Source organism: Struthio camelus, chromosome Z (assembly GCF_040807025.1).
Source record: "Struthio camelus isolate bStrCam1 chromosome Z, bStrCam1.hap1, whole genome shotgun sequence".
NCBI classification, from domain to species: domain Eukaryota; kingdom Metazoa; phylum Chordata; class Aves; order Struthioniformes; family Struthionidae; genus Struthio; species Struthio camelus.
This window is the reverse complement of record NC_090982.1, coordinates 60762584-60774999: the sequence shown is the minus strand read 5'-3', so window position 1 is coordinate 60774999 and position 12416 is coordinate 60762584. Positions and strand designations below refer to the sequence as shown.

The window sequence follows — 12416 nt, the reverse complement described above, 5'->3', positions numbered from 1 at the left end:
ACATAAGCGCATAAGAAAATGTGTCTTATATATATAAGAATAAGTCTTATAAGAATAAGTCTCTTCACAAAGTTGCTGGACTATTAACTCTGGATACAGCCAGTTCTTACATGGTAACAAAGCTCCTAGAAAGAAAGTAATCTTCCTCACAACCATATTCTCAAAAGGTACAGGTAACATCAGGTAATTAAAAAATAATGGGAACAGGTCAAAGCTAATTTAAACACACATTTTTAGATCACAAAATTTCCAGAGTTAACATACACAGCATTAGGAAAAGACCAGTTTTCAGCTATACATAGAACTTCTAACAATTTTATCAAATGAATTTAAAAAAAGAATAGGAACTATATATTGGCTTAGAAGTGACTTATTTTGGTTGACTTAACACAGTTTAATAGATTTACAATAACAAGAGCATCACCTGCACCATTCAGCCAATCAGTTTAAAACCAAACTTACGTCGAAGCTTGCGCAATACTTCCTACGTAGCGCTAAAAAAGCAGTAAGCCGATGATAATAAACGCTTTTTATTCTGCTGCACCAGTATCAGTGTACTCAAAGTGACAAAATCTAATTATGTATAATGGAAATAACTCACGAAAGTCTTCCCTTTAAATTACATCATTGCTTTGATATAGCACATACGTAGGAGCAAGCACCCAGTGTTTTATGACAACATCCTAATTAGGAGTCGGGAATGTTTGGCCATGTGACTTGAATGCCTGAAACTCAGTCATAAGAATCAAAGCCAAAGAACCAAAGCTATTTATAGTCTGTACTACTTGTTCATAAATTTTAATATCAGAAAAACTAACTGTATCCTACCGACTTTGAAAACCGCTGCTCTAGAGTACAATATGTTTATTGTGTAATTTGCAGACCCCTACGTTTTTCAAGTCACAGTACAGGAATGTGTACCTGAACTTCACATGTCCTGAAAATAGCTTTGTTTATCTTTCAATGACCTCTTAGAAGTAGTTGAGAGATGACAGGCCCAAAACCATCTTAGAGAAAGCACATTTTTCTTACATTCAGTACAAAAATAACTGCAACTACTCAAATACTTTTAAATGCAGTACAATGTGAAAATCTGTAATGATAAACTACAAGATTATTACCATAAAAAAGTAAGATTTGTTTTCTCTACATTAGAGTATTTTTTAGGAAGTTCTTAAAAGAGAACAGTACGTAAGAAACAGATATACGTTCATGTATATCACTCCGCTCATCTCAACAAAATCAAATAAGCCCCTCAAGTTTCTGATTGCTTTTCCTACCAATTACAGAAAGTTATCAAATCAGTAAAGGACCTTCTAAAGCAGAAGATCCAGAGTTCAATTTCCAATGCACAATTTCAGGGGAAAATTGATGACAGCATGTACATGTGTAATTAAATACGAATTATACTGCGTAGATTAATTTTCATGTCAATACTTCATAGAGCATAAGAACCCCATTTCACAGATGAGGAAACTGATGTAAGGAAGCAGGCGGCTTTGCCCAGTGCTACCCACATTGTCAAGACAAAAGCAAGAAACAGGACATTATTCTTCTGAAATTCTATGCCATACCACCTCTCCTTCTATTTATCAATTTCTTTTATCATTATTTTATTTTCTAGTCATTACACATTAAGTGTATTTCCACACCAAACTCCTAACTTTCATCTTAATTCTGTCACTGTATTTCAAAGCATATATAAGGCTTGTATCCCATATCTTACAAAGTACTGCAGTAACAGTCCCGAACAATAACCCATTCTTAAAAGCTGACCAAAACGGACAAATCTAATGACTCAAAACGCACAAACCTGTATTTATGTCTGGTTCCAAGGACCTATAGCAACTCGTTACTTTCAGACATAAAAACTATCATATTTAGATGCTACAGTTATTCTTGAAAAATATTTGCCTACGTCAACAAGGAAGCAGCAATCCCCATTTCTTTTTATTTTACTACTTCTAAACAAAAGAAAACCCTGTCCATGGTATTGCAAATGTTTCTTCGCCAATTTTTCAAGTTTCAGACTTTGTCTAGTGTCTTTGTCATAACTGCAAGGCAACCAAGACAAGTATGCTTGTTTTCCTACTTTAAGTCATTTTTGGAGGAAGAAGAACTGGGCTAACAGAAGAAAACCTCCTTCTCTTGGCACTCATTGCTGAACCCACACTAGGAGTTTTGCCAGCCTAGCTATAAGGCAGAGGCTTTGTAGAGCAGAAAGGGAGAATGGCAGGCGGGGCTGAGTACGCGTCTACTGTCTTACATTTGCTGGTAGCAGTTACGAAGACACAGATAGGGTAACAGAATGTATGGGAATGGCCCACTACCTTTACTGATCTAACACTATTATTAACTTACTACCAACCTAAAACACAGCTGACCAGACAAACAGCTAAAAGAACATACCAAAATGTTGTTAAACAACACAGTTAAATTGAAAAATGTTTGATTTCAGTTGAGATAGCTGAATAAAAATTGTTACTTTATTTTATTCCTAGTAGAGGATACATTTAGAATGAAAATGTGAATTTTCACATTTAAATAACTTAATTATCATTTTACAACAGATAAAAATCTTCATGCTAGTTTAATAACTCTCTCCAACAAAAAAGCTTCAAATTAAACAGACTCATACGATAAGATAGCAAATCTAATGCTTTGTTTCACTGAATCTTAATATTCTGTCTAAAAGAAGAGTTAAAATAGAAAGTCAAAGTTAAATGTAAGGCTGCCAACAAAAGATAAAACCAGGCTTGCGCTATGCTTCATCTTTAAGAATAATATATTGTATTTGTGAAGTTTGCTCTCTCTAAACACTGACAATGTTTACTGTTTACGTGAAAAAGTAGTAGACTAAAATATTTTCTCCCCTTCCTATTTCTGTCTTGTCAAACATTCACTTTTACATTTTCCTTGCTAGTTGCTAGATGCATATTAAAAACCAAACATACAGTAAAGCAACAGAGCTGTAAATTGCCTGATGATTACAGAAACACATATTTTAATGTTTCAGTCCAGAGGCATCCGCAATGAATACAAGTTTTAATTCATGTGAGGCTGAACAAGAATTCAAATTTGTATTTTCAGCTTTTCTGCATGGAAGCGTATCTATCCATTTAAAAAACATCTCTCTACAAAGACGACTGACAAATTATGTTTCTCAAGCAGACTGGAAGGTCTGTTGTTTCTCTAGCTGGCTGCTGTTCAGGCCGTACCTTCTGACACGCAGATGGCAATGAGTTTTCGGGACAGAGGGATAAAGTTCCGCAGCGCAGCTTTGCGTGTGCATGTCACAAACGCCAAACAGCGCAGTCGGTGCTATTTCCCCCAAACAACGGCATTGTTTGGGAGGCTTGAGGAAGAGAAGCCAGGCTCCAGTTCAGGCCACGCTGAACGAGACCCCCGAGCAAAGGGGTCGCGGTTCTTACCCGGCACGTCCCCCGACACCGGCGCCCTGCCAGCCCTACCAGCCCTCCTCCTCCTCCTCCTCCTCCTCCCCCGCCTCCCGCCCGCGCGGACCCCCGCACAGCGGCGCCGGGCGAGGCGGCGGCACGGCGCGACGGTCCCCCCGCGCCCCGCCGCAGGCTGCGCCGCTGCCGACCGAGCGGCTCCCCCGCCGCCCCCGGCCCCCAGGAGCGGGCAGCGGCGGCGCGCGCGGGTACCCCGCGCCCGCGCCCCCGCCCGCCGCCGCCGCCAGCCGGGCCGCCCGGGGCCAGAGGGGGCCGCGGCCACCGTCGCTGCGCGCGGTCCCCGCAGCAAGGCCCGAGCCCGGTCCCCGCGGTGGCGCAAGGGCCGAGGCGGCTTCTCTGGAGGGGAGCCCGGCTACCCCGTGCCCTGCCCTGCCCCGTGCCACCCCGTCCCTACCCAGAAGCTCTCCACGAAGTACGCCATCATCATCCCGCCGCCGCCGCCCGGCCCCCGGCCCGGCCCCGACCGCCTCAGCCGCCGGAGGAAACAGGCGCCGCCGCGGCGCGCCGCCCTTCCCGTTACGGTGCGGCCGCCCCCTTCCACACGGCTCCGCCACCCCCGGCCCGCGCGCATGCGCCGCACCACGGACGGGCACCGCGGCCGCCGCTCCTGCGCAGGCGCCTCGCGCTCCTCCCGCCGGCCGGAGCGGCGCGCGCATGCCCACAGCGCGCCACACCTGGCGCGCGGCCGAGGCGCGGCCGTTGGGCCCCCCACCTAGGGCGGGGGAGGGCTGCGCGCCACAGGGCTTGGTGCCGCTCCGCGGTTCGTTAGGCGCAAGGGGGAAGGCAGGGGGTAAAGGCAGGCACGGATTCAGGCCTGCCGTGGCGAAAGCCCGAGCTCAAGGGTACGCGTGAATAGAAGACTAGAAGGCAGCACAGTATTTGCCCAAGGCCGCAACTCCACAGCGCGAGGACGCGTGTGAGAGAAGGGGAGTGTACGGGTTGCGTACACTCAATACATAAGGCCTTTCTGTAGTTTCTAGGTATTAAAAGAGTAACTGTGGCTCCATCGTACTTAGGGAAACCTTCTTTTCCTAATGGCTTCCCTTTTGCAAGAGAGTTATGAAAGAAGCAGCCAACGTACGGAAGGTGGGGGAAGGGCGGAAAACACTTCTCCAAAAGCACACATACAAGCTGCTCATTGCAGGCCACGATGACTTCACTGCTCAGGAGTGAAGAAACCCGACTCTAAAAACATAGAAATATACTTACAGAAGGCAGCTTCTAGAGAAAACAGCAACCTGTGTACATAAGAGGAATGGCCTTCTGTTGAACTGTTCTCCCAGTTCCCCCGTCCTGCCAGTAAAGCAGGAAATAGTATTTCACTACCTTACACAGTTGTTGCAAAGGGGAAGGGAAAAAAACCCACCACCAGCTTAGAAGTGCTAAAATTCAATACTGTTGGGCTGCTCAAGCCCTCTAGATCTACGTAGACCAAAAGGTCTTCAGGCAATTCACCTTGTCTACATATCTTGCCTACCACTATACACCTCCTAGCACAGAGACTCAAATGTGGCAGAAAGGCCTAAAGCAGTGAGAATGTCCACGTGCTTACCACTAACCGATATTCATTAGGCGTTTCTGCTGAAACTATTCACAGTCCTGCGGCATAGCCTACATCCTTACACTTCTTTGTCACAGATGTAACTATCCAGACTACCTGCAGTCAAACAGTAAGCTTACTCTGGAGCCAACATATCTGCAATAGGCGCCGCCGCCCCCCCCCCCCCAAACATTGGACTATTGCACATTTGCATAAAAATAAAGAACTTCTGTCTATTTAATAAAAATGATTGCCTTAATGTGTTTGGCATCAATAGTTTATTGCTATTTCACTATTAGGACAGGAATGGGCAGACTCAAAAACATTGAGTAAAATCCCCTCTAAAGAATTCAGTAAATCACCAAAGACCGAATGTACTGAACTCTAGGAAACATAGTTTTTCTTTGTCACATGGAACAGATTTATGCTCTTTTGAAGTTGATGCTTGTTACTGTTGCACTTTTCCAGTAAAGGAGCAAAGGATCCTTCAATGCCCTTGATGACTAGGTTTGTTGTAAACTACTAGGCATCTTAGTGTAGATTACCATCCCAAGTACCTACTTTTATAGGATTTGACAGTTTCAGTGACAGGCTCCTAAAAAGTTTTGGTTCAGCCATAATACGTTCTTACCAAGAGTCTAGAGAAACTATTTCAAGCTTTCATTTTTTCAATAATAGGTCAATTTCCAGCCCCTTCTTTTCCTTCATGGAGATTATCAGCCAGTAGAGATACTGTCGATTGTCAGACCAGAGTACAGTAATGATTTACCAACTCTTCAGCTCACAGTCTACACCTGGAGTGCTGCTTCTCAGTAAGAGCATTTTAAGAGTCTGCATGGCAGACTCAGCGCCACGGGTGTCTGGGACCCAGAAGAGTTCCGATTCCATGTTAATGGAAAGATTAATTATCCAAAACAGCAGATAGCTTTTCAGTATTGACTACAAAAAGACCAGACCTAAGCAATGATGTGAGGGACAGCTCCAACAATTCTATGCAAACAAGTGGTAAATGTTTTATCCAAACTTCTACATCTATGATTTTGCCAGCGTAAAGCTTTATCCAAGGTACAAAGAGTAAGCAGCTGATAATTGATGCCTGGTGGTCAAGGTTCTCCCCTCCCCCCTCAAAGAAACCTTACCAATTCTGGTGCGAGAATCTCCCTTCCCCAGCCCCTGCCTGAGACCATGAAGGCCAAAGGACATCAGCATTAAGATACTGTGTAAGGCATAGAGCAAAACATTCAAATCAGATCTCGTAATTTATCTTGTCTTTAAAGGAGTACATGCTAAAAAATCTCAAATTAGGACAGTCCCAATTATACACACTTCTTTGCAGACTGGATTACGTAACAAAATCCTGGTTTACTGATTACCTTACTTTATCTGCTGATGGATACTATGTAACAAATATGACTAAAAAATTAGTCCACATGGCATGTCAGTGCCATGTCAACATCCAGTCAGTTTAGTACAGGTCCTCCTACAATTTTTTAGTCATGCTCCTTACTTAATAGCAGATACTAGCAGGTATCAGAGCTCACTATCTTGCACTTGAAGTTAGAATTCAACATAAAGAAGCGTATAGTGGGGAGGGATTCCACGTGCCATGGCAATATGCAGTAAGTTTATTAACGTTCTTCTGCAAGATAATAGACACAGCTCACGTGAGCTGACACTCACATGAGATCTTGAGTTTATAATAGAGACCAGCTAAATACGATAGTTAAAGGCAGCGATTAATTCTCAGTTATATTCCATATGCAAATTGTTAGAAATATTAGGAAAGGAACAAAGAGCCCAACTAATCCAGTGCGTAAAACTTGTATATACCTGTATTGTGAACACTGTGCCCATTACTAGTATCCCCTTATCTCCTCCTTTAAAAAAAAAAAAAAAACACAGATAAAAAGCAAGAAAAAGAATCCAAGATACGGGATAGCTTCCATATAAAAAAAACACCAACAGACTGCAATTCTTCAGGCTGTAAAAGAGATGACTGTGAAAAAATACACTATAAAGAGATCTCATGAGTAGGAATAGAGAAAGTAAATTATACATAAATCTTAACTAAAGCACAAGCAGGAAATTCAGTCAAGCTGGAGGGGAAATCTAGAAACTGTGTCTAGTTTTCCACAGACAGAGAAACACATTATAAAACACAAAGGCAACATCACTTATTCTGGAAGATCCTAATCGGCAAATTAGTGAAGCCTGCAAGAATACTTTGCAAATGTTTTATTGATAGTACTTTCATTTGTTCTTGCCCTCTTTCCTTGGCCGTTGCCAAGGACAGGCTACTGGGTTAGGTAGACTTTTGGTTTGTCCCAGCACTATTCTTTTTTTCCTTAAAGTGTAACAGAGGTGGACAGAGAGGAATGTTATTTTAATAGCCATAACTACACAGTGAGTCCTGTATAATCAACAAACATTCCCATTGCATATTAATAGCAGCTTTCACATGAGAACCAAATAATTTTCTGGATTACTAACCTTAATAGTAGAGAATTAAAAGACAATTCATCTCCCACTTTTGCCATCTACGTGAGTATACAGAACTGTAACAATACACATCATAGTAAGTGTATGAAAAGGGAAGATACTTCGAGCCAAGAATAGTTACATTTCATGAACGCAATTCTCATTTTTGAGAAATGCCATTTGGCATTAATGTAGGTCATATGCACGTGAAAGGGGGTGTTTAGCCCAGAGTTCCCCTCTCTGAGAAGTACCCCCAATTCTGCAGTTTGCTCTCCTTATCTCAATTCACTCTTCTCCACCCCCCACCATTTCCAGCTTCTAATTTTGTACAGGTTAATTGACACTAACTTATTTTCAACAGTCAGTCCCTTTAAAGGGTGCAGATTATCTGAGATATGGAGTTATATACCTTGAATTGTTTATTAAGAGACCTTGTCAAACAGGAAACTAAAGGTACAGCCTATATAGACTACAGACATTAATATCATCGAAAAAATAAAGATCATAGGCTGTCCTTTACCTACGGAAACTAAGTTAATTTGCCCTATGCCTAAAGCCATTCCATTTGAAAATGGATTACGGCCTCTAGGTAAAATAATTGCATTCACTTGCAACACATGAATCTACAACTCTACAACTGAATGCATTAACATCATAAGATGATGAAAAAGAATAAAGAATCCAATTAATCTGATTTGGTAATTATCATATTTATTTAATATCATAAAAAATGCCAAATAGCCAGTAGACAGTTAAAGCTCTTTATACGTTAAGAATGACTTAAACACTGATTCAGATAAAATGCGTAATATAACACTGCAGTTTATTTTTTAAGGGTGCTATTGTATGCTTCTCAAATATATAGCAGGCTGAGCATATGCCCTTCAAATTGCATTTTTTTTTTTTACTGTCCTTGCTTAAAATAAATAAATAAAATACTACACAAAAATTCTTGATAGGTAAACAGGAACTTGTACTGCTAACTCAAGTAGAGATTCCATTAGATGATGAGCATCAGAGCGAGAGAGAAAAAGGCCAGAGCTTGTGCTTACTGCTGTGGTGGAGGACAAAAGGTGGGGAAGTGGAAAAGGGGGAGTGGATTGCTAAGTACATTTCTTTCAAGAGCTTTTTAACTTTGTAAGTACTATCAGATTATGTTACAGAACGATTGCAAAAACATCCGGATGTTCTAGGCAAACAGTTGTACCTGCAGACATCAGAAATTTAATAATGCACTTGCAGATGGCCAATGTGCTTTCATGACCATAGATTTATTGCAGCCTGTTCTTTCTAGAAAAAGCGTAATGAAATCCCACGGACAGAAGTTACAGCTGGGGGGTGGGAAGCATACAAGCGAAGCAAACAAAACAAAATAGATCAGGTCGAGAGTAAGAGATTAAAAAGTTAGTGGATACAGCTAATTTGAAATAATATATTTAAAGCATATTGGGACCTTTTAAGGTCCTTTTAAAATAGGCTAGGCCTTTTCTGAAAGATATACTCAAGTTGAAATTATAGCCTGATGAGAAATCACTAGTGAGACTATGACCTACATGACACTTCTGGGTAGGATGGACATTTCTAACAGTCTGAGTTTAAGATTAAAAGAAATGCGTTAAGAAAAAAAGAAAAGAAAAGAAAAAGCAACCAAATATTTGTGTGCACACACGGTTATACATAGCTGCATTTATCATAGTAAGGTAACAGTTGTATTTTTTTTTTTTTTTAAGCTTTGTGTAATACCTCACCTAAATCATTTTAAAAGAACTTTTAATAATTCAGTACATTCTGTTGAAGCATTTACTTGCGCATTTTAACTGCATTGTTTTCAATGTCCCTGGACTGCTGTATTCCATTAGGTTGCATCAACTGATTCACTGTATACCTAAATGCACAACTCTATCAGTCTAGTCATCAAACTTAAACACAACCTGCTCGTTACTTGAATTACTTAAATTATGAACCCAACAGCATTATTTTGGAGTGAGTCACTTGGTGCTGATACTCCACCTTCATTACTCTTCTGCTCTGCTGCTACCGAAAACATATTTCATCAAATCAACTTTAATCAAACCATATGGAAGCAATAGAAAGTGTCAGATAACATTTAGTAACTACAAATTACAATAGTTTAAATCAGTGTAAATTTAATTCTGAATCTTTCCAATCACAGTGTAGCCCTGCATGAAGAATTCTGGATGATTTCTAATTTATTTAGGAAATACATTTTATAGATGTGCTCAATTTCTCATGTATATGCTATGTAAGGTAGGGCAATAACATGAGGAACTACTATGCTGTAATGCTGTCAAATACAGAGTCAACGGTTAGCTAAACTTACCTGTCTGACGTATTAAAATGTTTGATATTGAGTACATAACATTTTAGATGTGTATCTGAAAATATATTCATGAGCTTGAACCAGCTTGCTATTTGCACGCAATAAACAAAAAATCTCAAATAAAAAATGATTCAAGTGTTTCAAGGATTTCAACTAAATGAAGAGTAAGAAAAAAGCCTCAAGCATTTAGAAGATCAAGTTCTGATCGTATAATGACGCTTAGTACTCAAGCACTCCATAGTACCTAGCACACAAGCAAGATGTGATGACTAGATCCCAGATATCTTCTAATCCAGCCTGGACATAATATATAACAGAAATGGTAGCTTGTGGTAGAAAGGTCTGGAGCTACACTAGTAAGATTACATGGCGTCTCAGTAAAGTATTCTTAACTCAGTATACTAGAATAAATGGTGCTTGTGTTTTTAATTAAACCAAATACAGCTTATTTTATTACTGTACCAACAGAGCAAGTATGAAGGCTCAGGAATGAGTTTTACAAAAGCTGGTAATGAAGCAACCAAAATGAAAGAGGTTAGTCTGGATAGAGTTTTTAACTGTCTAGGTTAAAAAAAATAAAATGAAAAAAATAAAAACAAAAAAACCTACTGGAAATGCTGTAAGAAATGTAAGAGGATTTGGACACAGCATGGCTGTACAGGTACTGAAATAGGATTACAAATTAAAAGTCTAAGCAACAGGATGGACAGGATAGGTAGCGAGTGGGCTGCAATTGGGAGGAAGTCGCACTGTGTAAAAATAATTCTGACCTTTCCTTCATCATAACATCTACAGATACACATACCCTGGCTTATTGTGTCAGCACTGAGAGCAGTTGAAGACAAACTTCTAACCTGAAGAGTTAGAAGAAAGATGCGAACTTGATGTGTCCTTATCATCTTGATAAAAATCTTACAAGACTAAGTGCTGATGAAGATGAGCAGATACTTGCAATGATTTGGAGGGCTTCCTCTCTCTAGACACACTAAGTAACATGCTGTTATTTCTGCCACCTTGAAGTTAGATGATCATTATTCCCAACTTTTTAGGAATAAAAGCAGTCGAGAAATCTACATTCTTTAATTAAAGAAAGCTCTGAATTGTTCCAGTAGGCAGTTATTTGCTTCTCTCCCTTCAATTCTCCACAACCCCTTTTTAAATACAGTCATTCTATGACCCAAGAAAGTTGTGCAGCTGAGTGAGCGTTTGCCACAAGCCAGACCTGGGTCCAAGTTTCCAGTTACCCTCCACCTGGTTTTGGTCCAAGACAGACAACAGTTTTGGTGTGTAATGCCTTCGATAAGGAGGAGTGGGATAAGCTAAACTAAATTAGCTACATGTTCCTACAGATTACTGGAGGAAATGTGAGATCTCACTTATCTTGCTCTTTCCTATGCTAAAGTACGTAAAGAATTAAGAGAAAACGGCCACTTACATTCTTACTCTGTCATGAGATTCATCTGTTCTTCCAAAATTATTTCCAACACTAAAAAGAAAAGATGCATGTTTGTGCAGGCCTGGGATTATTTTGCACATGGCTCCAAAATGCTTATTTGAATGAGCACATTTCAGAATGAAAAAATGAATATGCAACAAAATGACCATCAGTGTGCTTTAGAGAAAAACAGGCAAGATGATTGACATTTTCTTTTGAGATATGATCCATTTAAAGAGAGGCAACGAAACACTGCTTGTGTCAAGATGCAATTCTGAGAAGAAAAATACCACCTCCGAATTCAGTTGTAACGGTTCTTTTTTTTTCTTTTTTCCTTTAAATAAGCTGCTCAATTGTTCAGTTCTTTATTGTGTCATTTCTCTATGTTTTGAGTTTTTAAACTATGGAACACTTCAGTTTTAAAGCAGTACTTTCCACACCACAGTCAAAAGAGCTCTCCTGTAGCTGCAAGCTGTAGAATCCCCCAAACAAGTCAACATGAGTGTAAATCCAAGAGAGAGCTCGAGAAAACTGCTAAGTATGTTATACACATAGGGCGTTCCTTGACACTCATTTCAAGGTAAGACAACTGGCAGATTACATTGTTCCTCAGTGGGTACAGCACCTTCATGAATCAGAAAAAGGAAGTTCTAGTTGGTATTTGCATTAAATGCTGGGGGAGAGGGGGAAGTAGTAATAAAAAAAAATTGCTCCAGTGATAGTAATACTGCAGTAGTTCGGCATCCAAATTAATCTGGATATTGTACACACAGTTCCCCTGTATGTTCAGTTGTGAAACTATGGCCATCCATTTCACCAAAGGGTGACAGAGAATACAAGTAAGACAACCACCAGCAAAACACTTTGCCCCTTTTTATTTCCATATTTTAAATAAAGATTTGACAAAAATGATTTATACCTGACAGTACAAAAATAGAATGATACCTCAGTTTTCACTTCTGTGATTCAAATGAAAATCTGCCTAAAAAAATTGATATCACACACACACACACACAAACACCCTATTATTTAAGAACAAATTCCTTATATGCTACCACTTACACATACATGCCTGAGTAAATGTGCAGTGTAATTGCATCTTGGTATTTCTTGTAAGTGGACTCATGTGGGGAAAAATTTGATTTTAAG

The 12416-nt window shown here is 40.2% G+C and overlaps 1 protein-coding gene across 3 annotated transcripts in view; it reads right to left on the bottom strand.

Annotated features, from left to right (window-relative positions):
• Nucleotides 1-4008, bottom strand: part of LOC138064451 (F-BAR domain only protein 2-like) — an 89134-nt gene extending 85126 nt beyond the window's left edge. For all 3 annotated transcript variants that reach the window (XM_068927080.1, XM_068927081.1, XM_068927082.1), the window contains exon 1: nt 3868-4008. In XM_068927080.1, coding sequence (XP_068783181.1) covers nt 3868-3900 — 33 coding nt within the window. In that variant the 5' untranslated portion in view covers nt 3901-4008. The remainder of the gene's footprint in view (nt 1-3867) is intronic.
• Nucleotides 4009-12416: the final 8408 nt, after the last annotated feature.